Raw genomic sequence first — 27,306 nt, 5'->3', positions numbered from 1 at the left:
AACTAGACTGCTGAATTTAAATACATTAGATACTACTTACGTGAAGTGACCTGGTGTACACAGAATTGCCCTAAACACATGCAAACAATATTAAACAGACACAATAACTGTAAATTCACTGAAATCAGGATCATACCCAGCTCACGATGCTTTTCATGACGCTCTATGGTGGTATTTTCCATGGGTATTAGCACATTCCCACAGCCCCCGTTTCACTGCTGTTTTTGGCAGTGTGCAGATGGAAGAGATCTCCAGTGGACCACACACACAGTTGAAGTGGTCTGATATACGTTTTAACGACAGACCCATAACATACCTCTGTGAGACACTTATTATTTGCAGTTGTACAGATATGTTAATATATAAGTATAACACCTGATCTAGTTGGCCAGCTCTTTAAAGGCATATAACATTCTGATTTTCACTTGCTGCATCTCTTTCATGGTGATTATCACCACCGATAATAGGTTAGACATGATTCACTGTGCTCAGAAATAAAACTTTTTTACATTTTTACTTTGGCATGTACTGAACCAAACCAGGCATATTTTATTAGATCTGGTATAGCAACATAAAAGTCCAAAATCCACATTTGATCCCTGTTCGATGTGTTGGATGTCTTCGGATGCACCAAACATTTTTTTTTACAAATAAAATAAGTTTAAAGACTTTTGGTGTCACAGTGACTGATTTGCTAACATCAATTTTAGCCGTCCATTCATTCATTCATTCATCTTCATATCTGCTTATCCACTACAGAGTAATGAATCACGCTTATCTATCTGGCCATCTGATGGACAAGTCTGGGTTTGGAAAACATGAGGAGAATGTTACCTGCCTGACTGCACTGTGCCAACTATAAAGTTTGGTGAAAGAGGGATAATGCTATGAGGCTATTAGAATTTGGCTCAAGCCCTTTAGTTCCAGTAAAGGAAAATCCTGATACTTCAGCATACCAAAATGTTTTGGACAACTTTAGGCTTTCAACCTTGTTTAATCAGTTTGGGCAAATGCCCCTTTTCTGTTTCACCATGAATTCTGCTCTAGGTATCAAAGCAAGAGGTGGATGAACTTGACCGGTCAGACCATGACCCTGGTTAACCAAACATTTTTAGGATAAACTTGAATAGGGATCTTTATTAAATCCAGCATTAAGTCTCTGATAAATGCACTTCTGAATAAATAAATGAGCCAAAAGTCCGACAGAAGCACTCCTGCACCCCCCTATTAATGCCTAGGAATTTAGTACCAAATGTCATTAGTGCTTGTGTAGTGTAATGTGTAGTTGTCCCAATACTTTTGTCCATGTAGTAGGGCTGGGAGGTTAATTAAATGTATTTTGATTAATTAAATTACTGTTTTAATGCGAAATTTCAATAGAAAAACCTGTAAATAACTTTCATATAACAGTGATTTTCATATTTTACACTTTTCATTGACTAAAATGGAGGTTATGTTCACACCGTGTTTAATATAAAAGCTCAAAAAAGTTCAAGGGGGCTGCATACTATTCATATAAAAAGGAAAAAAATAATTAAATCACTAATTGGTGCTGTTTACAAATAAAAAAATCAGTTGTTATGTAAGAACAAAAAATTGTAATTGAGAATATATTTGAAAAAAATAACGATTGTTTTTTACAATTTGTTTTGCCCAGCCCTACCATGTAGTGTACCTAAGAATATGGCACTTAAATAACAACAACTTGTTAAAAAAAAAACTTGGATTTAAAAAGGGATGTTGAAATTTGTGATTCAGAAATTCCTTTGCGTCTTAATGTCAGACAAGGTGATGTTGGGGCAAATGTTTTGTCTAAAGTCGGAGAGAAAAATGTCAACACCTGTGAGAGAAACCATGTGGTCCTCATGAGGGCAGAAATACAAACGAATGTGACCCACTTCAGTGGTATTTCAGCAGGGAGCTTGTAACATTTCAACACAATGTCTCCCTGACTTCCGCTGCTGATTCCAGGGAAACTATAAAAACAAGAGGCCAATGGTAAAGCAGCGAGTGCTAATGCCATGCAGTCCTGACGATAATATAGTTTTTTGTTTTTTTATCACAACAGAACAAAGAGAGAAGCAGAAATACTTGATATACCATAATTACAAACAAAATTCAGAGCAGAAACCTCAGAATCCTTAGAATTCAGTCTTAACCCTGAATAGCACATATTAGTCTGTTAAATGCAGCTCAAAACACCAATAAGTAATAATAAACATCTCGCCCGACAAACTACTCTCTAACCTGGCCATGGACCATTTAAACCAAGGATGTGAAAACTGAGGACTGGAGTCCAGCACAGTTTGCTGAATTCCCTTCCCCAGCACACCCCCTTAACCCGGCAGCAAACCAGGGGAGTTGAAATAGGTGAGCATGGAAAAGCTGGAAAATCACAACACAATGTGTAGGAGTCTGAACTTCTAGGACCAGCGTTCCCCCACCCTACATTTAAACCATCCAAACACAGGAAAACTCTAGAAAGAGAGGCAGTCTTACCTTCTGAAAGAAGTCTTCACCTCCACTCGCTGCTGGAAGGAAGAAGAAAAGAGAGTCACACAAATATTCAGCAGTGCTTGATTCTGCTCTTACTGCTAATGGAAATGAATTATGATGAGGTGAACCCACATTTTAAACGAGTGGTTCCAACATTTTTTTAGATCTGTTGTAGACAAAAGGTTTTGAGGACCATAGCTTCTGGTATCGAAATGTCTCAGTACTACCAAGTCCCGAAAGAAAAAATGTGGTGCCTGTTTTCGATACTTTGCATGAAACATGCATAAACGTGCCAAACTTGGAGAGGTAAAAACAACCCAGACGCATAGCGCTGTTAAGGTGATATGACTTTTCATGATAAACACATTGTCAGAGCTTTGATAACATTGTGAACAACACCAAGCTCAATTTCCATTATCCCCGTGTGTACACTATATAGTGCGTAATATCACTCACTTCACCTTACTAAGCTGGAGGCAGAGCGATGTAGAGGAAGGTAGAGGTCCCCAGTGAACGCACATACCAAACTGCTTCTTAAACTAAAATGAATGCGGCCAAGCCAAGGGTCCAAAAATCTATTTACTTATCTCGTTTCACATTATCTTTATAAGGATATAGAATACTTTTAACACAAACTGCAATTTTTGTCCATATCATACTACCTTATACTGAGCATTGAAGCACAGACAACTCTCAGCTAATAAAAACACTGCAGCTTATTATTTTTGGTAGCTTTAGGAGCCTAAAATGTATCCAGGCCTGTGTGTGAAAGTGTGTGCAGATAACAATCTGTGAAGACAGGGTGAAAAACAGAGAGAGAGAAAGAGAAATAAAGATAGAGAGACCCTTCGTGCACCCCTCCGCATCAACCACAAATCACTTTTCTGAAAGCCCATCTGTCCATCCGGGAATTCCTTGCCGCTGCCAAAGGCGGGATAGGGATCAGGGCCGGCCAGGCTGAAACGAGGAAGACCTGATTACACGGATAATCATAAACATGTTTCTCCATATTTCAGCAACACACTGGAGCTCCAGACGGGAAGAAGTGAAGCCCAGGGCTCTCCTTCGAAAACAAATCAAACACCGCTGACCCCAGAAACTGAACCGCTCAGTCAGCCCAGTCATCACCTCCTCACTCAGAAGGTGCATTTTATTCATCAGCTCCCCGGTCACTGGCCGGACCAGTGGAACGAACTGGAGCAGAGTAGAGTGGTACAATGATGGATGTTATGGTACATGAACAAAAAACAAGCACAGAATCATTTAAGGGTTGGCAAAAGACAAAACACAGAAATTCTCCTAGTAACTTCACTGTGAGTGGGCGGGGCTAAACTGCTGTGATATGAATAGAACTATACACTTTATGTCTTTACAATAAATGCAATCAGATACTTTAATTTACACTTATTGTTGACACAGATGTGCAAATTCAAACACACACCTTGTCTTGTCCCTTTAAAGAAGTACTGCCAAAACAGTAGGACTAGCTGAAGCAGATAAACATTGGCACCATGCCTTATGTGAAGCGAGGCCTTTCTCCAGAACTGAGCTGCGAAACTGTAGAAGGACTGTGTTCTCTGGAATGACAGAGCTCCATAGAATACTCTTGGGATGAGTTCAGGAGTTGGGGATGAGATGGGATGGTGATCATCCAACAGCAATCACAACAGTCAAATGATCACAGAAACACTCCACAATCTAGTAGAAAGCCCTTTCAGGACAGTAGAGACAGTTGCTCCAACAAAAGCATATGATAAACTCTTTCAATAATATTGACTTCAGAAAAAAAAACAATGAATAAGCAGATGTCTGAGTACTTTATCCACAAAGTGTAACCACTCTCCTCTCTCTTCTATAAACTTTTGCAACAAGAACTGACCACTGTTTCCTGAAACACTAGGAGTCTGGAATCTATACAGAAAGAGTTCTCACTGAATCATACAAGGCTGAGAAAAGGAGAGGCAGATTTGTTAATGACCTTTATCTCTACATGAATTACCTGTTGTTATTATAACAACACCCCAAATTAATACCTCTACCCGACTCAAATAACATTATCCTCATTCCAGAGGAAAACAGAGCTAATTAAATTAGGCATGTTTAATGGCATATCCGGTCAGATCAGTTCAAACCAAGCAAAAATGTGTTTATCTTCTAATCCATCTGATCCGAAGTATCACACTGACTATCAAAACTAGGCAATCACAACACCAGACTTCTAAAGGAAAAGATAAGACAAACAAAAGCAAAATATAAATCAAAAGCAAAGTAAGGATGAAGAGACCTTCACACAATATATTTGGGGCTATTAAATGTTTGGGAGCATTGTTTTAAAGATGTTCAAGAAATGTTTGGATTTTGATCGATGCACAACAATGTCCATCAGAAAATCTCAGCTGAATTAAATTTCCAAATTTGTTCCAACACTCATTAAACACCATAGGTTTATCTAAGCATACGTCTTAAGATCTGAAAACAAAAGCAAGTGATGTCCAGAAGACAAGAAATATAAGACAATTGCCAAGAATTTTCAGCCTAAAGATCCCACAGTGCAGGATGTTATAAAAAAAAAATTAGTTCAGGGGAACTGTGGAGGTCAAGATGAAATCTGGAAGAGCAATAAATATAATCATTAACATTAACTCCAAAAGTTCACATGTAAATAACTCAGTTCAGGGCTGGCAGGACAATATTCAGATAATGTCCAGTATGACTGATATGAAATTTTGAATACAGCTGAAAATATCCCGAAAAGCTTTGGGTTACGCCACTTGTGTGAAAAGGGCTTAGGAAAGTTTAGCCGAGTTAGTGGTGGTGCACTATTTTACTGTGCAGCAATGTTTGCACAATCACGGTCTTCCCTAAAAAAAGGGGTTTGTAAGCAGCAGCAGAAATGTAACCTTGGTAAAATGTAACAATCTGTCTCATAGCAAAATTTGTAAAACAAGTAAAATCCCCAACGTCGACCCAGGGTTGGTATTGTCTGGAAGCTTATCTCCTGCTGTGTGCAGACATAGCTGTGTTCGGATTGTTACTATTTCAATATACACGTTTCCACAACATCTTTTTAAACAATGTTGATCTTTCTACAGTGGTTCTAAAAAGTATGTATCTCTATGGAGAGGAAAGGACACATTATACCACTGCACCTCACAACTTTAAATCAGTTTAATGTCGCCGAGTGCTGCACTAGTGGTTTTGTGTGCACTGTACCTTGCGTACGGATCTCATACATTTCTGAAGGACGTGCACAACCAACAATTCAGACAAACAGAGGATACGCTGGGCAGCCATCATGCGTACATAAACGTGTAGTAAACAGCAAGTTTATATCCATCCTAACAGATCCTCCAATAGACAGGAGTCAGTGATGGGATCTACAAACCACCAATCGTATTATCAGTTCAAAATCAAAATCTGTCACCTTAAGGAGTTACTTAACTTCTGTGATGCAGCATTAATGCAAAAATGTACATTGAGATCAAACAGAAACATATGCAGCTACAAGATTGTATATTTGCCAGGAATATCCATGTATTTTAATTAATAATAATAAATAATGTGTTGCTTGCCTGAAATACAGTAATGGATGTTTATTAACAAATAAAATTTAATATACAGGGTTCATACTGTCTGCAATTAAATAAAAGTCAAAGGAAATGTAAAGAAACATTGCATTTTATTTGCTTTTCCATACTGCCCAAACCTTTTCTAATTTGGAATTGTATTTAAAATACTTCTACATAATTGCACAAGCATCACTTATATGAACATAATTTAAATATGTAATGTAGTATATCATTTCCACAAAGATGCACCAAAATATACTATAGAAGCATATACTCATGTAATGCAAGCATACATACAGAGACAACAGAAAGAAAAGGCTAAAATAGCAAACCACTAACCAGATAGAATGTTAAGTGGATTGTGTGTGTGTGTGTGTGTGTGTGTGTGTGTGTGTGTGTGTGTGTGTGAGAGTAAGTGAGTGAGAGAGAGAAAGAGAGAGAATTAGAAAAGCAGGCATTGATTTCAGCTCTTTCCTGCTCTGTATGGAATGTAGTTCAGCAGAACTCAATTTTTGAGTGTGTTCCTGTGTGCTAATGAGACGCAGGTTCTCTCGATTTTACTTATACATTCAAGCACACAGTCACAACTAAGCTCCGGCAAATTTCATACTGTGAAAGAGAGCGAGGAATGTGTTGAGTAAGCGAGTGAATGAGAGTAGCTAATTGCCTCAATGTGTTTCTCTCAGCTCAGAGTTGAACAGAGTTCCACAGAGCTCAGAAACAGAAGAAGAATGTTTAGTAGCCGACAAAAATAACTGTTCTGGGACCAGCTTCACCTTCTAAAATCCAAACCCTCAAAAAGCTATGAAACAGCCTATAATTATTCACTAAATGTTGCTCTAGTTTAGGGCTGCAGCTATAGAATATTTTAGTAATCCAGTATTCTACTGAAAATTCCTTCAATTAATTGAGTAATCAGATAAAACTTTTGCTTGCTTAACAATTATAAATACACAAGAGAAAATACAACCTTTTACTTAAAAATGAACGACCAATTGGTATCCTTTTTAGATAACTGTTTTATTATTATTATTATTATTATTATTATTATTATATAGTTATATTAAATTCACACTGTGAATGTGTATATATAGCAACAAACTGTCACAAACATTGTTGTCACTATACCAAAATTATTGCTTAGCGGCTGAGAGACATTTAAACTTGAAAATCCGCTAATATTTAGTGAATTATCATGTGATATGTGTAGTGTATGGAAGAAAAGATGTTAAGTGTAGATTTGACTCACTGAGTAAATCGGTTCAGACATTGAGTGTAAATTTTACTCAATGATTCAAAACAAGCCCATGCATTGACATGAGGTTCTAAGTTGGTGTAAGCACAGCCACAGGGGAAACAACATAGCTCTCCTCAGACACTGGGTTATACTTCAGAATTGAGAACTGGAGATAAAAAAAATAAAATAAAAAAAAACAGGAAACCAGTCACAGAAAGTTACTGTGAAAGACACTCTGCAGAAGTGTTTATTATTATTTTCTACAATGGACTAATCACGGAGAGCGATAACGCCGTAGTTTTTAAAAACAATAAGATTTTCTGTTGTTCTTTGCAGTCATATATATGCTTTATTCTGATATGTTGATGCATTGTTGAGTAATCATTTTCTCAGCTGCCACAGCACACCACCATGCATTTTGACAGTGCTACATCTAACATAAGGCCATATGAAGACAAATAAAGCCACAGTAGATCACACGATTGAAATTCACACAGAGAGAATCAGATAGTTCTTTGATGAACAAACAAATAATAAGTTATTACTTAACCATTTACAGTGCATCATTGTGAAGTTGTTATGTAAGAACTAAAAATCTAAATTGTGATTGAGAATCGCTTAAATATTTGAAGAATATCAAGATTTTTTTTTACAAAAAATGTACAATATTGCCCAGCCCCACCTTGTTAAAGTTCATATGCCATGGGGAAAGTCTGATCTGATGCTGCTTCTTAAGGAAATCATACAATAAACAAAGATGTGAATTTATTGACACACAAATAAATACAAAAGAAGCATTAAGTAAAAGAATAACGTGGACTGAAGACCTAAAGTAATATTATAGCATTTTGCAGAAATATGACTAGGGTTATGCAGCGTTACACAGTTTGGCGAGGACACACCGGTTCTCCATATTACAGTTAGTGTACCATTAACATGACTCTAAAGCTGCTGATATAAGGGTACAATTACTACATACTGATGCTTTTGATAAAAAAAAAAAACACATGCACACACTGTATTAAATGTTTCAATGGGACGCTGGCATTCGGTTCTTTTAGCTTACTTCAACTCCAGTATTACTTCAACAATCTATCAACAATACTAAAGACAAACAAGCACCAAATCATTTTAGACAGATTCTACCTTCTGTTTCACATTTAACTCTGAGCAGTTGGATAATAAAATGTAATATTAGCTGAATTTGCCAGTCAGGCTCTAAATCACAGCCAGCTGAGAGTCATTAGCAGGTCTCGCATGCACCACCTGCACCAAGGACGCAATGTGAAACAGAGAGGCTAACTGTATGCATTTAAAAAACAGAACAATAACACTTCTCATACACTATACATCTATTATATACTACTATATATTCTTTAAGTGTAAGGAACCTATTGCTAAAACTAGTTTGTATAACCTCCATATGTAAGTTCCATCAAGAGAAAATGGTGTGAGTACATGCACAAGATAACTCAAGGTATGCCAAACAATAAGGATAGGTAAGAGTTAAGTAAAGCTGAGCTAGGTAAACAAAACTGTAATTCTTTAAAAATATATATATTTTAAAGTCAAATGAATGCTGTTTGTTAGTGTACACAGTTTTCTCTCCTAAAAAACTCTTATTTGGGTGAGTAAAGCAATTCTGTTTATTTTCAGTAAGATTTCTAAATTTCCACTAAGGCTGGGTGCAGCAGCATTAGCGGCTAACCGCTACTGGCGATTAGTGCTAGTAAATGCTGCCCGACAGCGCTACACTGAGGAACCCTGAGTGTTTCGGTAAGCCAGGGCAATATTAGCTAGTGGTTCGTCCCACATAACTTGTTTTAACATGGTAAACACGCAGGCTACAGGCCAAAAATACTCACCTCTGAATGGCGAAAGAGCTAGCGTTTAGCGGGTAATGCTACTTCAGCAGTGCTCGCTGGGGTTAGCAGCAGGCTACAGGTCGATAATACTCACCTCTGAATGGCGAAAGAGCTAGCAGCTAACGCTAATACTGCTCCAGCCTCGGTGCTGGTAAACTAAACTAAAACTCCTGTATAACAATGCACCAGTGTTAATTTCGTTGACGAATAATTTTCATCATAGTTTTCCTCAACAAAGCTTTTTTTCAAGATGAAAACGAGACGATAACTAAATAAAACCAGAATAAAAAAAAATAAAATCGAGACAAAATTAACTGACATTTTCGTCAACGAATAAAAACGAGACGAAAATGTTTGGCAGGGACGAAATCCAATCAGAACTGATTTAGTTTTGTGAAAGGTAGGTACCAATTAGGAAGAGATCCAATCACTACTACTTTAGCGTAAGTGGGGAGGCGGGACAAGCGGAGTAGTCAACCAATCAGTACCTGTCTCTTCTGCAGCGTTCACATAAAAAACCCAGGAGGACAGACTCGCGTAAACTGTCGTTACTTACGGGGCTCGACTCGGAGTTAACTCAACAGCGTCAGCAGAGAGAAAGAGGCGATATATTTCTCCTTTAATGTCGCGACAACGTGTAAACCGTGTGAAGCAACTCCATCTCCGGTAATAACAATACAAATCTTTCAGCTTCTGCAAACATGCTGAAGCCTGAGATCAGCGTGCAAAGATCAGCGTGCATGCAAAGATCAGCGTTTCAGTGCTAATGTTATTTCATGAGCTGATGGTGTGTTTAACTCGGCTGTATACTAAAACACACCACTGCTGTTCTGTAAAGGGAATCTTACTGATACAGAACTCACTCATTAAGATCATCTGTTTAGTCCCACATTTAGCTAGTGTTGACAGCAGGAACAGGTCAGAAAGGAAAGAGATGTAATGAAAATATAACAATAAAATAAGTGATTTTTTAAAAGTGTATAGGTAATAATTCAAGGGAACTGATGAAAAACCATTTACATTTACACCCTTTAAATTTAGTCGACTAAATTTACTGTAGTTTTAGTCGACTACATTCTTATGATATTTAGTCGACTAAAACTAAAAACATTTCAGATAACTAATGTATGACTAACACTAAATGCTATTTTTGTCATAAGACACTAAAACTAAATCAAAATTTGTTGGTAACATTTGTTTGCTGGTAACATTTATACAGGCGCATCAGATTATAAGGCACTCTGATGATATTTAGGAAAATTGAAGTATTTTAAGTGCGCCTTCTAGTGTAAAAGATGAAGTAACTGGGAGCTTTAATGAAGGAATTAAGCGTAAGTGTAGCTGCATATTTGTGCCATAAGCTGTGTTTGTGCATCACAAAGTGAGTGAGAGAGATAAAGAGAGTAAGAGAGAGGCTAAGAGTCTTCAGCACAGCAACGCTTTTTCGACAGTTTGGAGGAAAATGAAGCGGATGGCTTAGTAGGTAGGTAGTAGGGCTGAACGATTAATCGTTTTTTAATCGAAATCGCGATTTGAATGGACGCGATTTTTCAATCGCAGGAGCTGCGATTTGAATTAGCCAATAGCCTGCAAGTGTTTCCAACTTATGTGGTTAAAAGCGCCTGTTCTGTGTCTGAGAGGCTTGTGTGTGTGTGTGAGCACACCGCCTGCTCTTCTCCGATTGGCCTGATGCAGCAGGGGCTGGATTCATTTGAATATTTTTTTCACTGGAGGGCGGGGCTGCGTTCAACGCAACGAAGCCAGCATGCACTGCCGCTCTCTCCATTGCAGCTACATCAGGGTGAATTAAATTTAAAGTGGCGCTTGGACATGAGTGGAAGACTTGGATAAAATAATTTAAAGCCAGGCGGACACTGTGCAATTGTTTAAATGCGTTGTAGAGTTCAGATTGTCTGCGAACCCGAACCTGACTTGATGCCCGAACTCGCGCCGGGTCAGCAGAGAATTCCCTCCGCTTTCCTTTGCGCTCTGTCAGATGGTGCTCCAGAAAATGGTCTGTGAGGTAGATCTGTTTTAATACAACAAATCACACTATGATCTTTATGATGTACCACAAGTTACACTGTTATAATCACACAGTGCTGCACGCGTGTCAGCAGCTGCAGCTCTGCCTGTTTAAAGCTCCGCGCGTGGGTTAATCGGTTTGCGCCGCACACATCGCCGGGGTGACGACGCGTCTTTTTGGGGCAGAAATAATATTTCTTTATTTTATTTCTGCTATTGCGTGCCGTTTTTCGTTTATATCTTTTGGAATTCGTTATATTGTAATTTTATTAGTATTTGGGGATTATTAAATAAAATATAAAAGTAATATATAAACAGTATAAATAAATATCAGTTTGTACCAGTGTTGGGAGTAACGGCGTTAAAACAGCTTCTGGCCGCTGTGCCTGTGGTTTGGCGTGGTGAAGTGAGGCACAATTGTGACGATTTGCTGCTCTAATCAATTCAGTGATTGCCGTGGACAAGCCAAGTTCCGAATTAAGGACGTTAAGCTCTTTTTAGCTGCTCCGATGTTTGTGGTGCTGCTGCTTTCTCTTTTAGAGCTTAGATTTTCTGCCCGAACCTGACCTGACCCGAGGACCGACCCGAAATCGGGCTCCTATTTTTATTTTATATAAAGCTTTGGTGTGCTAATCATAATGTTGCTAAGTAACCAATTATTATTGTTCACTAAAGCGAACGAAATAGCGAAAACTGAAAGTGAAAAACATTTGTGTTAACTGAATCTGATAAAAACGGCAATTAAAAGAAAATAACATAACTATCTCGAACTGTATTTTGTGTTTATAAAACTAACTACAACTAACTGAAATTACTGATAGAATACCCTCATTTTCGTGTTAAATTAATTTAAAAGCGCTGTTGTACAGCGGAGTTGTACAGCGGGCGGTGTTGTGCCGAGCGCGTGGCACCTGGTCCGTGGCGTTAGTTCTTGTGTAAAGCGCTCGCGCTAGCCGCAAAATACGACAGAAAACACTGAGAAACTGCAGAACTATCTATGGGATTACAATATGAGCGCCAGGCAGATGAAAGAGAAACAGCAGATACAGCGTGAGAATATTTACCTGTGAGTAGTAACTCACACCAGAAATCTCTCTCTCTCTTTCTTTCTCTCTTGCAAAACGTGCACGTTTTGGGCCTGATCTAAGCTCTATTCTCTTTTGGCAAGGCTGTTGTTATATTAATACCATTTTAACGGTCATTAGATTGTTGTTTTTGTCCATTATTTTTTTTGTTTATATATACATATTTCCTTTGAGGGTGGCTTGGTATGTTTAATTTCATCCCCAGACGCGTTTTTCCGTTTTTTCCGTTTTTTTCAGTATTACAAGTTTTAGTAATTTTCTTTGGTTGTGTGGAGAATTTCGTTTTATTTTTTTTAAATTCGTTAGATTATATTTTTGTCAACATTTTGGGTTTATTTTCGTTTGTTATTTTTCTAATAGTAAATGTATAATTGATTTCCTTTTTTGATGGGCGAATATTAAAAAGTAACGCGATTAGTTACTTTTACTGGTAACTAATTACTTTTATAGTGGAGTAACTCTGTTAGTAACTCAGTTACTTTTTTGGAGAAGTAATGAATAACTATAACTAATTACTTTTTCAAAGTAACGTGCCCAACACTGGTAGCTACCAGTATGAAGCTAACAGCTAAAAACTGATTTACTTTTAAGTTCATTTATTTGTAAAAATGCATCTCAAAACTCAAAGAGTTTAGGATAAAACCGATATTTTGCTTTTTTTTTAGCTTTTCTGCTAAGGCATTACTGTCCACAGCGGACCAGTCAGTTACTGATGTTGCAGTTATACCTTTTGTGCATGCAAGCATTAATGATGCTACTTTTGCATTTAATGTGCAAAAAAACTGATTTACTTTTAAGTTAATTTATATTGTAAAAATGCATCTCAAAACTCAGACTTTACAGTTACTGATGTTGCAGTTAAACCTTGTTATTTATTTTGTTGTTACTTGCAATTTAAAAATAAAACTGAAAACTGCATTTAATCTGAGATACCTGTGAATATTTTATGTGGAAGAAGTTTATAAATTTATTTGATAGGTATGGTAACCACTAATACAGGTTTAGGTTTTTGATGGATTAAAAATAATCGCAATTTAAATCGCAATCGCAATATTCTGTGGAAAAATCGCAATTAGATATTTTGCCCAAATCGTGCAGCCCTAGTAGGTAGTTTGCTGTTTTTGCGTTTTTGCTAAAACAAAAGCACTACAGCGCAAGCAGACGTGAGCACACATACAAATTTGAGGAAAACATGAGATCAAACGATATGAGATCAAACGATATTTTAGAACATGGAATTGTACAAGCGTAATAGGAAGTCAAAATGCAGACCTGTTACGCAAAATGTGAACATTTTTGGCATTTGTGAATCAATTCAGAATTGTCCACATTCAAACTGAGATGCATCTAAGAACTGAAAATTCCCCTACTTCTACTATTGTCTTATAACCTGATCAGGACATGCCTAGACACAATACATTAAACATTACATTAAACTATTAAAAATGACATACAGTGAAATGTCAGTTCACACAAAAGGTACTCCTCCTTTCTTTCAATGAGCATGAAATTACAGAACTGACCAATGATGATTTCCTCGTATCCTCCCTCTGTCAATTCCTGGAAAGGGTCTTCAGTTCCTTCACATGCAATAAAACCCAGCCTCCACAAAATGAACCTCTTATCACACCCACTCTAAAGTCTGACCAATTATAGGACTGATTCCCAAATAAACACACACTCCCAGCCAATCACAACACTGCCAGATGTTACACATGTGGGCTGGACAGTCAGGACCATGACTGTGAATCATGCTGGATGAGTGTATGTTTGTGTATGCCTCATTCTGGTCCGGTGAAGCAGCTCTGGTTTAAAAGCTTCACGCTTCTCCTACAATTACTGAACCTATTCTGGCCTGTGACCTCAGACAGGGTAAAGGTCAGTGGGGGAGGACAACCAGACAACCACAGAGACAAAAGTTACATGCATTTCAGGCTTGCTATTCTAGGTGACTTCTTACACGCTCTAAAGACATTATACTGAAGAAGAGGTCCCACTTCCTGTTAGAGGTCAAAATATTGCAACCCCTTCCTTCACATAAACAAATCCTAGGCATTACTCTAATAACAATTATATATGTTTAATCACTAAGTGTGATGTACTGAGACATAAAGAAGTTCCAAATGAGATTTTACGTTTCTGAAAATGACCCTTTTCACTGGTTTCCAAGTCAAGTAAGCCAAGTCAAGTAAGCCTAGATGTGTAGACCATATATGCATGACTGAATCTGAATCAAGATGAGTTGAGTCGAGCAGAAAGGCGAACGGGTGGGTAATTCATTGAAAGGACAACTCTGGATAATATCCGGATTTGATCCTTCAAACATTCTGCTGAGAATACACCCTTTGTTAACATCACTCTTGCAATCCCCTAGGGACTATGTCAGGTCTGTTTTGCTGCATCTGGGCCAGGACAACTTGCCATGGTTGATGGAAATGTCAGAATGTCTGTCCATGAACTGAACCTCAAGAGAATGTGGGTCATGCAACAAGACAACGATCCAAGCACACAAGCTGCCCTACCAAATAAAGTTTAAAAAAGAAGTAAAATCGCATTATATTTTCACATGTTCTAAAAGCAAAGAACCAAATCGAACTAATAAGAAACATTATATATCGAACAATATATTGGCTGGCTGATATTTAATTATTGCCTTTAGGCACCGCTCTGAGCAGAAATGTGAGTTTTACTGCAATGTAGCCATTAGAGCTCCCCCTAGTGTCCTTTACAACATTCTACCAACAAACAGCAAAGGAGCTTGGGAACAACACACCCCCAGATCTCAATTAACTGCATTTCAATTAGGATTGAGCTGTCTTTTTACAAATAAAAAAATGAAATTGTTATCTAAGAACTAAAATCTATATTGTAATCATAAATCGTTTATATATTAGAAGAATATCAAGATATATATTTTTACAATATTTCCTGATTTTTGCCTTCGAGTCCAAGTCATCTGATTTTGAGTATCTGACAAAACCGAGTCCTGATCCGATACTTTGGCAATGCATTAAAAAAGGAGCACATCTAAGTTGTCCTTTAAGGGTTTTTATATTATTATTATTAAAACGATATAAAAACATACCATTTTATCACAAAATTTGTTTGTGAAAGCCTTATACTGTGCTAGTCAGGGTTTTCTAAATGATAATTATTGCTTACTAAATATTATAAATAAAAAAAATATTTTTAAGGCAACTATTTTATTTAACGCTACTTGAAACACAAACGCATATTTTACAATGGAACAATCTGGCAAACCCAAGACACACATGAAGCTCAGTGGCGACATCTGCTGGCTGAGTGAGACACTGACACACAGTTTAACCACAGTTATATTCAGCACAAATTCACAAAGAAAAAAGTTTATAATTAAAATTAATAATTAAAAGTTAGTCATGTGAAACAAAAAACTGTATTAATATGCACTTCGCCACGAATAATCAGCCCTAGCTGGCTAACTAGGTCACCATATTAGCTAGGTTCGTTTCTAACATCTATGTTTAAAAGGATGCTAGCGTTAGGTTAACGGCCCTTTACTGGTAACAAAAAACTGCTATTTTTTTACTTTTCTCCTCAGGAAAAGTACATAAAAGTAAGAAACGAATGTCTTGTGTTGTTGTGTAAAACGTTGTTTCGCAGTAAACAAACTTTATTCTCGTTTAAACCTACCGAGTAACATGGTTTCTAACTTCTTGCGGTCCACCCGAAACCTCTCCTCCGTCCAGGCCGGGTCCGGCGGAGAGACGTGGCCGCTGAAATCGTCCTCGGAGGCGGGCAGCGGAGAGTCGGCGCTCCGCTCGCTGTTGGAGAGGGAGCCCGGGTCCGGCTGAGGAGAGTAGCTGCTCGGAGGGGTAAGCTGGGCGGCCATGGTTTACAGAAACGCCGCTGCTCTGAGGCCACTGTTCTCCACACGCACAGAAAGACGGAGATTTTCATAGAACGACTCAGCAGACGTACTTTCTCTCGTTTCTTGCCCGTTACTGTTCGAGTCCCCGTTCAGAAAGCCCGTCTAACCCCCGTCATCCTCCCGCTGACCCTCTCCTGCCACTCCGGCCGAGGCTGAAAACCGTTGAAGAAAACTTAACGAACTTTTTTAAAACGTTCACGTGCCAAAATCAGAAGCCCAGCGCGCGCCTCCCCCAGCGTTCCAATCTCGAGCGCGAGGAGGGGGCGGGACCCCAGAATTCCCTCGCGCTCAAGTTTAAATACACGTGAAATTTAATCTTTAAAGGTAAGATCACATTTTTATGGAAGCATATTTCCTGCACTTATTCACTTAAAATATAAGCTTTCCACTAAGTCATAATTACGAAATCCTAAATAGTGTATGAATACTAAATAGATAGGTACTGAGTAAAATAAGCATTTTGTTTTGTTCTATAAACTACGAACAACATTTCTCCCAAATAAAAATAGTCATTTACAGCATTTATTTGCAAAAAATGAGAAATGGCTGAAATAACAACAAAGGTTAAGAGCTTTCAGACCTCAAATAATGCAAAGAAAACAAGTTCATATTGTAAAATCAAAGAAACTCATAATTTCTAAGCGGTCCATTATTTTTTTTTCAGAGCTGTATATATATATATATATATAGAGAGAGAGAGAGCAGGAGACATAGTGCACATAGTCGGGTTTATGTTTTAATCAGACTGCTATGAAATGCTAAGTCATAATTTTGAGATGGTAAGTCATAATTATGAGATGCTAAGTCAAAGTTATGACATGGTAAGCCATAGTTACTATATGTTAAGTCATAATTATGAGATGTTGCTAGGTGGTTGCCTGGGTGTGGCTAGATGGTTGCTATGTGGTTGTCATGGTATCCAAGAAGGGTTGATATGGTATGTTTTACAATCTTAAACTTTAATGAAAAATAAGCCTATTTGTAATACAGTTTAAAATTACCTGTAGCCATAAAATAATGCTAATAATGCTTTTGTTTGCTTAGTCCAGTGTAAAGAAACCATCAAAGCTATATAACACAAACATATCACACATTCTGTAAATAACAACCTTACACAGCAATATTTCCTGATTACTGCAAAACAATCAGCCACCAGTGTTTTTTTTATTATTCTTTTTTTAATGCAAAATAATAAAAATAGTTTCAGTATAGATTGTTATTACTATACAATAAAACATCTAAAAGAAAAGGGTGTATCTATAACACAGGAAAAAGAAATCACTTTCAAAATATTTCCTCTTGCATTTTGTTGTTTTGGCTTTTCCCAAATTCCCAAACTCTGTTATAAGCAGTTAGCTGGTTGACGATGACTCTTGCGATCCTTTGTATCTTTTCAAAAAAGAAAAAAATAAAGATAAAAGCAAAAGGCTTCACTGCGTAAAGCAGCTTCAGTTACAGGATATCCTCTGTAAAGAAAACGAAAAAAACTCAACCAGTTTTGATTCAGGTGCTTTACAGTACCATCTGCACTATTGTCCACATGCAACCATTTGAAACCCTGCCCATCCTGGGTGGCAGAGGCAATTACATGGCATATTTCTGAGTCCATTCTCTAGCCAGTCGGTTGTACCTGAGAGTGAGAGGGTAAGAGACAGAAAAAAAAAAGAGACACGGCTTAGCATCAAACTTAACTTTATTATACATTTTTTCCTATTTTCTCACAATGTAGCTAGGCCTATTCAACTGCTACTTGTGCGCTCACGGGACTCCGGCAGCTGATGGTGAGCTACATGACAGTGACCTCCCGATCATAGTGACAGGACTTAGCCAGCAACAATAACTTTGAAGCAGCAATAGGCATGAATTGGTATATTTTGTTAAAGGTGGGGAGTGTAATTCACTTTTACACCGCTATACACATGTCCCTTATGAACTGCTGTACATGTGCATTTGTTGATGAATTGAGAGATACAGAATAGAGTTTCGGCCCCAAAATTTCAACCCAACTCTACCTGAGCCTGTGCAAGATCTGTTCGAGCTCGACCTGGTCTGCCCCATAAAACTGCCATTATGAGCCCAAGCCTGATTTAAACGCCATCATTGTTTTTAGTAAGTAGTAGGGGGTGCCATATTGTATTGTATGCAATAATATTGCCAACATTTTAAAATATCATGAACAATATTATATCCTGAAATATCGTGCCATATCACCCAACACTAATTATTACATGAGGGTACTACTTTTTTGCTGTTTTTAGAAAAATGAATACTGTTCTCATTTCCCATCATATATCTATTTTCATAGAGACATCTGTCCAATATCATTTATTTTACTTCAGTTCTGAATATATGGAGATATTTGGAGGGCATTATTAGTAGAAATCTGATAAAATTCTTGCATTTTTTTATATCTCAGTTAGAGGTGTGCCATATAATATCCTATGCAATAATAAAATTACATTTTCATTTTGTTACAGTAGTGTATTCTTGAACACACATACATTTTTTTCAATTCAGTGTTTTGTCATAAGTATCATTATCGCAAAAAAGGCATGAAATATCATGATTCTATTCTAGGGGCATATCGACCACCCTTGTCAATTACAATTCTAATTTGTAGGTGCTTGTAGCTACTTCCAGATTTTTGCCCAACAAAAGTTTCTATTATTGTGCCTGGTGGCCACATACACAGCACCACGACGTTTGCGGCGCCCTAACTGACCGATGAGCAAATGCTTTTACTTAACGCCGAGTGAACGGCTTCGGCTGCAAACAAGTTGAGGAGCTGTGGTGTGCCACTGCACAGAGCAGCGCTGCATGATTATGTCAGTATCATCACAACGTCATCATTGCAGTGTGATTTGTTACTTTGCAATATCCTGATCAAATATCATAAACATAGCATTAAAAACATAGGCCTACATCATAGACCATTTTCCAGAACCTGACCCAGCAGAGCCTGAGGAAAGTGGTGGGAAACCGGGAGTTCAGGTTGGGAATTGGATCGGGCTCGAGCAGACAATCTAAACTCTATACAGAAGAAACATCTGTGGAAGTGGAAGAAAACATGTGGACTGAGGCAGTAGCATAATATTTTACACAAATATATCTTGGGTTAAAGTGTTATGAAGTTGTGTAGAGGGGCCTCCTGTGTAAAGTTCCATAGTAGTGCAGTAGCAGTGTTCCAGCTGAGAGTGGGAATGATATAGATGCCATTCTCTTTGTTACAGTCAGGCAGAAGCCACGTTCCTGTACCCGGGTGACAGCTGAGGTTGGCTGCATTTCTCAGCCACCACCGTAACTGTCTGTTCCTTCATATACAGCCTAGAAATGTGGTTGACATTCAAAGCAATTTGCAGGGACTCAACCGATGTATCCTTCGCCCTCAATGTGAAGCGTCATCTTTTATGCATGTGTGTCAGTTACACAGTGCAAAATATTCAGACAGATGTCAGATAATGGTCAAAATAAAATGATTGGTAAACAGTCTAACCAATCCAATGCTATTTTTTTTAGAAGTATATAAAAAAGTATATAAAGTAGGGTTGCAGCGGTAACCGGTTTCACGGTATACCATGGTATTAAAATGCACGGTTATCATACCGTGTGTATTTGCTTATTACCGGTAAAACGCAAGCCAGCGGAGAAACTCACCCGCGCATGTGCAACTCTGCTCACGTTTTTTTCATATGTTAAAACCAGACTCGGTGTGAAAGCCTTAAAATAGTAATCTCTATTGTGAGGATCATGTCAGAAATAAATCCCCTCTTTCTGCAGTATCTGGTTATATACCAACTTGGCAGTAAAACGAACGTTTACAACAGTTGTTGATCAGACACTGACCCAGGCTCAGTTTATCAGATATTAAATAATTTAAACTTATATATATATATATATATTTTTTTTTATATATATACACTCTTAATGCCCTTAAGAGTAGTGGAAAAAACTAATTTCCTTCACCTGATGGTGTACAGCTTATTTTTTTTAAAGGAGACATTATCTATATAATTGTTCCAGGTTTCTACAATAAATAGTTAATTGAACAAAAAACCTTTGTTGAAATTTCTTTAAGGTTCAGTTTAATAATATATGTAACAAACTGTGATACCGTGATAACCGTGATACCGTGGTATTTTCTGAGACGGTTATCATACCGTGAAAATCTCATACCGTTGCAACCCTAATATAAAGGCAAAGGTTGCACTTTCAGGTCTAATCAGTGTGAGTGCGATATGGAAAGATGCCTTACTTGTCTTTGTCTGATTTGTAGGTGTGCGCTATGTCTGGAACTAAAGGGTCGTCTGGGTTTGGGTCACACAGTAGCGAGCATATGGATAACAACACTGGAAGACAACAAACACAAACACAAAAGGTCAGATTTAATTACTATGTTTAATCTAGCATTATTTAAAAAAAAGGGCACTTACATACACACACAAACTATATAGACAAAAGTATTAGGACATCTGCTCATTCATAGTTTGTTACAAACTAAAGGGTATTAAATAGAGTTTATCCTGCGTTTGCTGCAGTAACAGTACATTCTGAAACATTGCTGTGAGAATCTCATTGCATTCAGTGAAAAGAGTAAGTCTGATCTGTGTGTTATTTGCACCTGCCATTGTCAGGCGGCAATCAGCTTAGGCTAAGCGTAGCTTAAGGTGGCATGTGGCTAACTTGCTAACATTGCATTCATCATATATTTTATCCATGACTGCATGCAGTGAACCATCACATAATGAATAATACTAGTACATCCCCATTTCAAACAAGCCTATACTATACTTATAATTCAGATGTTGCATGAATCACCCAGAGTTATGTGGCATGTAATAAAAATTTCAAGAGCCCCTGTCTTACCTTACCCATAAACCTTCAGCAGTCTCTATTATACATAGGCCAGTCAATTCTTTACAACCTCACCTTTAGACACGGTGAGGGCAGGACTCCACTGTGAGCGCAGGATGTCTAGACAGATACTGCCGTTACTATTGATGTTAGGATGGTAGATTTTTGTTGTGAAGGCAACCTAAGGGGTAAGAGAGAATTAAGATGTCGATCAGTGTGATCAGAGCAGCGCCGCAACAGGCAGCCTACGCTCGCACCGCGGCATTGATAATGAGACTTCGTGATGCTGAGAGTCTGATGTTAAGCCAAGTTTAAGGGTTAACTTTACCTAGCACTCAGTATCTTTAACTGAGGCTGTATCTCTGAAAACATTTTGTCTTTTGAGTTTTAGAGCTGTAAATTTGACTGTCGGGGAAGGCAGGTAGGCGTTCTCTACTGCAGTGCTGTTAGCCAATCAGAGGTGATATGTTTGCATGTATGAATATTTATGAGCAAGAGCCAAATCCTGTCTTTCGTCAGAGACCAGTAATTCAGTGATCTAAAGCAGGGCTAAATAGAAACACTTGAGCACTCACAAAAAATAAAATGAATAAAAAATGATGGAATGAGACCCTTAAGACAGTTCTGCCTGAAGATCACAAGCATCCAATATTGACTCCCCTTGACCTTATTTGCCTTGTCCCTTGCACACAGTTCTCCAGATTTATCCAAACATCTCATTTGATGAAAGTTAGCGAGAGACAGAGCAAGTAAGAAAGAGGGAGAGACAGCTTTAGGAAGAGAAGACTGGGCGTCCCAAGAAGACAACACCCCAAGAAGATCCTCAAACACCAAACGAGTCAACAGCAGAATAGGCTACCCACAAGCAACCCACATACTCAGCTCTGTTGCTCCTCCCACAATGCATGTTGCTTAGAATCATATCACCACTTAAAAGAAAAATTAACAGGCTTTTCAAAAAAATTTTTTTTTATCAAGAAACAACAAAAAAATAATGTAACAAATACAAATTTCATTATATTCTATGCTATGTTTTATGTCTATGTCTTGTAATTGGCATTGTATGATTAAAAAACATAAACAAAAATGTATCTACAGAATAGTAGATCACAGATCCTGAGGTTACTTCTCAGCTTACCTTAGGTGGTTTAAAGGGGTAGTCTGTAGGGAACTGTATAGTCAAGAAGAAAACACCACCCTGAAATGGACTGTCACCCTGAGAGCAGGAAAGAAGAAATTGAAAATTAGTAACATATAGTGTGTTACAACATTAATAACATAATTAAATTGTTTTACACTTAAACTATTTAAATAAGGCAGCTAACAAGTGATGTAGCTAACACACCGTCTCTTAAAACCACTTGGAGGTAAGTCAATATCCTCTAATAGACATTTCATGGCAAAGCTCAGTCTTTAACAGGTGCTTACAGGTAGTGAGGGACACTCCTGCTCTGGTAGTGGAAGGTAGTTTGTTCCACTATTGGGGAACTCTGTATGAGAACAGTCTGGATTGCTTTGTGTGAATGTTTGGTAAAGCTAGGCGACGTTCACTGGAGAAGTGCAGCGGTCAGGGGGTAACATAGAACTTTATGGGGCGAGGGCATGTAGGAGAAGCCTGTTCCATCATCATCTTGTAGGCAATCTTAAGAGCTTTGAATTTAATACGAGTAGCAACTCAATTAGCAACTAGTGCAGCTCAATGAGCAGTGGAGTGACGTGGCCGTATTGGCTGGTTAAAGACAATGTGCGCTGCTCGATCCAGGAAAATGCATTGAAGAAGTTGAGGCATGAGATGACCAACGCTTGTACCCACTGGTGGTTTACAGTAATTTTCATTATTTGTAAACTTTGAGTTATTCAGTCTGGCGTTCACCAAAAATATAAACATGTTCAACATGTGCACCAGGAATACATCATAGAAGGCGTTACTACCCACAGTGGACAGTGCAGTGGGTGGTAATGATTGTGATCGGCAGCTCTGAGTTAGAAACACAAACAAGTGACTTCAGTAGAAATCACTTCCACAGGTCAGTGTAGCTTCTTTTACATCCATGGAACATGGTAAAAGTCATGGGACATCATACAAGTTCCTGTCCCATGACATTTGGCATGTTGATGTATATTTAAAATGCATTTTTAAGAAATGTACTTACTGGTCCCATTATAGTAGCTTGCCAGTGAAACACTGAAACACAACACACAGCAGGGTGAGAACAACAACCATTTAATTTCCCTTTATTCATCTGCTAAATGTATGAGAGTTGAGAATATTGTTAGCCATCAGCCAAAATATTAAAACCATCTGCCTAATATTGTTCACGCCCCCAATTTGTGCTACTAAAACACCTCTGACATCTGGATATTCTGGCAAGAAGATTATTCTAACAACATTCAACACATCATCTAGCAACACCAGTTCAGTAGGTTGTGAGGTGAGCCTCCATAAGAATCAGTGAGGACTGGTCCCATAATCCCTGGTTGGTCGTCCTTGGAGAACATTTCGTAGCTACTGACCATGGCAAACTGGGAACAACCCAAAAGAGCTACTTGATGTTTTTAAGATAGATTTGATCCAGACATATAACCATCACAATTTGGTTCTTGTCAAAGTGTTTCAAATTCTTACATTTGTCCATTTCTCCTGCTTCAACACATAAACTTTAAGAAATTATTGTTTACTTGATGCCTAATATATCCACTCAGATCATTTACAGATCATCAGTTAACTCAATGAAGCTCTTTGCTTTTAATGTTATGGCTGATCAGTGTATGTGACTGCATGTTTGCGGTTTGCTGAGAACCATGCTTAAAGAAATACTCACAATCCTCGCCCATTGGTCCCGCTGAACATTGTGAAGGAGGGTCTCGCTGCAAGTCCTGTAACTCCTGCAAACACACGCACACACACACACACACACACACACACACACACACACACACACACACACACACGTACATAGAGACACTTTAGAACAGTTCTTTGCTTTTAGATACCGAAAAATCTGTTTGTACAACATTTCCATATGTGTTTTGCCTACTGTAATGGAAAATTCCAAGGAAAAATCCATAAATCAGGATGCTAGTCCTTTAGCGTGAAGTCAGTTTGCAGGAATTTGAGAAGGCAACAGCTTGACAGCATTACCATCCTTATACCCAAGCCCCTGCTGGCTCATTTTGGCCAGTGCCAGGGAACTGCAGGAATGGTGACTTCATTTCCATTCGAAAACTGACTCCAGATTAAAGAACCAAACATTAAGGCTATGCTGTGGTAACAGCCCAACAGCAATCAGGCTGAGCAGTGACCACACACTATATGTCCAATAGATTATGGACACCCCTTCTAATAAATGCATTTATTTAGCTAGTGCACCCATTGCTGACACAGATGTGCAAACACACACACACAGCTTGAGATAGTAGTATTGACAATACAACAGGAGTCTTTGGAGCTGAAAAAAAAAAAAACTTTTAGTGCCATGCCAACCTAAAGATAGATATGGGTTAAAGAAGTATAAAGCCCCCCAGCACTGAGGTGTGCAGCAGTGGAACTGTGTTTTCTGGAATAATGGACCATCAAAATTATCTTTATTTGTCATTATACCAGATATAACAAAAGTAGGTGGTAATCCTCTCTAGTGTTAAAAGCAATAAAATTAGAAACCCAAATAATTCACCCAAAAATATTACAAAGAATTTCAATAAAACATTTACAAAAAAAATAAAAAATAAATAGTCCTATATTGTGCTTTTTAGTGCTCGTACTACAGTGGGATTTATCATAGGATGATCATTTGACATCCTCACCTGGCTAATGCTTATAGAGTCTCTCAATGCAAACAAAAACCCTCACAGAAATGTGGCAAAATCTACTCCAACTGTTTTCAATCAATGGGATGTTGATCAGGTGTGAGTGGGTGAAGCCCCATTTTTTTGAGGATCTATCTAAGTTTGATTTTCACAACACATTTGTGGAAGTGTATCATGAAGTGTTTTATACACCAATCCTCAGTCAGACAGATTGTGCAGAAATTCATCATTGTAACTCCAATAAATTTGTAGCCATTGCCAGGAGAGGTCAACCAACAAAGATCACTCCAAAAGCAAGAAATATAACAGTCCACAAAGGATCTTCAGTTACACAAAGGATCTTCTGAGAGAAACATCTAGTCCAATACTGCATTTGGGCCTAATTTATGACTGGAAAAGTCTCCCTGTGTTTGTCTGTGGCATGACAACTGCTGGCATGGCTGCACAAACACTTTGGAGTAAGCCATGTAATTACACTGTTTCTAAACCTATGCACACATCACACAGTTTGATAGCTGAAATCAACACTGCAACCATACCCTGAAAACAGGCCAAATCATACTGGCAGGGAACGAGTTTCAGTTTTGTAGAGTAATTCTAGTAATATACGTTATTTGTATAGGTAACATTAGGTAATGGACTAAAATTAAAAGCATTAAAAGCATTAAACAAAGTGCTGGAAAGTACTTTTAAGACGAGCTATGTCTAATAAATTAATACTATTAAAATTTCGGGGCACAGTGAGAAGCACATACCCAATACAGAATAAATTATTGTATCATGTAGTTTCTAAACTACCTTGTTTACATGTGTTTAGTGGAGTCTAACAAATTCATATCACAGTATAATAACTCCTTAGCGTAAAAAAAACAATGTGAGTCTGTCTAGATTAGCGTTTACTGATGACCCTAGACTGATAATTTTTTTCTGATTGTATTTTACTTTCAACCATATAATGACCAAAACCTTTTTTGTTGTGTTTGCCATCTGTTGTACTTAAAACAATCAAGCATGGCTAGGGTAAGAACCCAGAGGAACAGCAGCACACCAGGAAAGAAAATCAACAAAGGGTTGCAAAGTGTGCCTTTAATCCAAAGAAATGTCTCTGGCATCCTTATGTTTTTTAACAAAGTGGAATAGGCGGTGTTTCTGTTCACCCACCTAATTTTAAACTGTTTGGGCATTTCCAGCAAGCAAAACCCCTATTTTTCACACCTGACTAGTAAATTCACACCTGACTAGTAAACTCACGTGACCAGTAAACACTCCTGACTAGTAAAATACACCTGAGTAGTGAATTCATCTGACTAGTAAACACACCTGAGTAGTAAATTTACACCTGAGTAGTAAACTCACACCTGACTAGTAAACTCAGCTGACTGGTAAACACACCTGAATGGTAAACACACCTGACTAGTAAACTCACCTGACTGAAACCCCAGATTCTATATCAGTTTTTAAGAACCTGTCTCGACTGATGCGTTTTGTTTTCTGTGCCAAACAATCATATTGACTCGCAATCCAATAGTAAACGTGTCTATAAATATCTTGACTCGATACGGCGATACGGTGTTTTAACCGTATCGGCCACCCACAGGGGAACTTATTACCGATCAGCAGCGAGCCCTGCTTCAGTAAACAGCTATAATCGTGTCCCTGCTTTTCTCTGTACTCCAACACAGCCGGCTTTGTTCTCGACATTGAGCTGATAAGTGCCTCAACAAACATCCATTAACTGACCCTTCCTTTCAGGACCAAACGGAACCGTTTACACAGCGCTCAGCACAGCCGGCCCGCTGTCCGCTCCAGTTTATTACAATAAAATATTAAAGAAAGCGGATCTTTACCTTCTGAATCCTTTTCATAGCCATCACACTCTCCCACCAATCACAGCCTCTCTCTCTCTCTCTCTCTCTCTCTCTCTCTCTCTCTCTCTGTGAAGTGCACGCAGCAACTGTCAGAGATTTATTTCAAAATAAAAGTCCACTGAAACTTCATCGGCCAAAACACAGCTCTTTTAGCTGATGCTCCCAACAAGCCTACAATTAATATACAGTTAAACATGCATTCTTATGAATAAGTATATGTTAAATGCATTTAGAAATATTTGATAAAAATTTTCTGTGTGGGTTATAAAAATTATAATTTTTCCTTAAATTTAGATTTAAGGCATTTGTGTAATACCATACGACTTGACATGTGTTGTTTTTTGGTAGGATGGAAATGGATGCCATTAAAAAAAAACATTTGTTTATACTTTTGGTCGGTTATCATAAAAACAGGGAGTTTATTTTGCACTAATGCGAGAGATTAAAGCAAATAAAACAAAAATAAAATGCTGTTAATAATATCGGTGCATAAAATCAATATATGTGCACGAGGCAACACTTTTTGGGTTCTTTTAATTAGCTTTGTTGCTGTTTCTTTTTAATAATTTTATTTCTGATTTTTCTCCCAATTT

At 38.0% G+C, this 27,306-nt stretch overlaps 2 protein-coding genes across 8 annotated transcripts in view; both read right to left on the bottom strand.

Moving 5' to 3' along the window:
- The window catches only part of bicc1a (BicC family RNA binding protein 1a), a 51,705-nt gene extending 35,269 nt beyond the window's left edge, over positions 1 to 16,436 (bottom strand). For 3 of the 4 annotated variants that reach the window (XM_022672761.2, XM_022672763.2, XM_022672765.2), the window contains exons 1-2: positions 15,950 to 16,436; positions 2,500 to 2,531 (exon numbers count right to left, since the gene is read on the bottom strand). In XM_022672761.2, coding sequence (XP_022528482.2) covers positions 2,500 to 2,531; positions 15,950 to 16,148 — 231 coding nt within the window. In that variant the 5' untranslated portion in view covers positions 16,149 to 16,436. The remainder of the gene's footprint in view (positions 1 to 2,499; positions 2,532 to 15,949) is intronic. The other variant, XM_022672762.2, reaches the window with a different exon arrangement.
- Positions 16,437 to 17,125: 689 nt separating this feature from the next.
- On the bottom strand, positions 17,126 to 26,784 carry ube2d1a (ubiquitin-conjugating enzyme E2D 1a). 4 transcript variants are annotated; one of them, XM_015604604.3, is made up of 7 exons: positions 26,693 to 26,784; positions 23,861 to 23,924; positions 23,192 to 23,223; positions 22,177 to 22,254; positions 21,114 to 21,219; positions 20,440 to 20,533; positions 17,126 to 17,817 (listed from the first exon to the last, which is right to left on the bottom strand). In XM_015604604.3, exons 1-7 carry the CDS (start codon positions 26,714 to 26,716, stop codon positions 17,772 to 17,774), a joined length of 444 nt encoding a protein of 147 aa, XP_015460090.1. In that variant the 5' UTR covers positions 26,717 to 26,784; the 3' UTR covers positions 17,126 to 17,771. The 4 variants fall into 4 exon arrangements, with proteins under 4 accessions (XP_015460090.1, XP_007244676.1, XP_049320040.1 ...); XM_007244614.4 differs by lacking the exon at positions 26,693 to 26,784 and adding an exon at positions 26,586 to 26,644; XM_049464083.1 differs by lacking the exon at positions 26,693 to 26,784 and adding an exon at positions 26,272 to 26,292.
- Between the last annotated feature and the right edge of the window lie 522 nt (positions 26,785 to 27,306).

This window comes from Astyanax mexicanus, chromosome 14 (genome assembly GCF_023375975.1).
Source record: "Astyanax mexicanus isolate ESR-SI-001 chromosome 14, AstMex3_surface, whole genome shotgun sequence".
Taxonomy (NCBI): domain Eukaryota; kingdom Metazoa; phylum Chordata; class Actinopteri; order Characiformes; family Acestrorhamphidae; genus Astyanax; species Astyanax mexicanus.
The sequence above is the reverse complement of the archived record's forward strand: the minus strand, read 5'-3'. Positions and strand labels throughout refer to the sequence as shown.

What these genes read in the sequence shown, in the direction of transcription:
- ube2d1a (XM_049464082.1), bottom strand. Translation starts at nt 26,573, where the DNA reads ATGTTTGTTGAGGCACTTATCAGCTCAATGTCGAGAACAAAGCCGGCT. An exon ending in GAATCTGGGGTTTCAGTCAG is followed by an intron (nt 23,925 to 26,271) that starts GTGAGTTTACTA and finishes GTGTGTTTGCAG; the next exon opens with GAGTTACAGGACTTGCAGCG. An exon ending in ACCCCTTTAAACCACCTAAG is followed by an intron (nt 21,220 to 22,176) that starts GTAAGCTGAGAA and finishes CTTACCCCTTAG; the next exon opens with GTTGCCTTCACAACAAAAAT.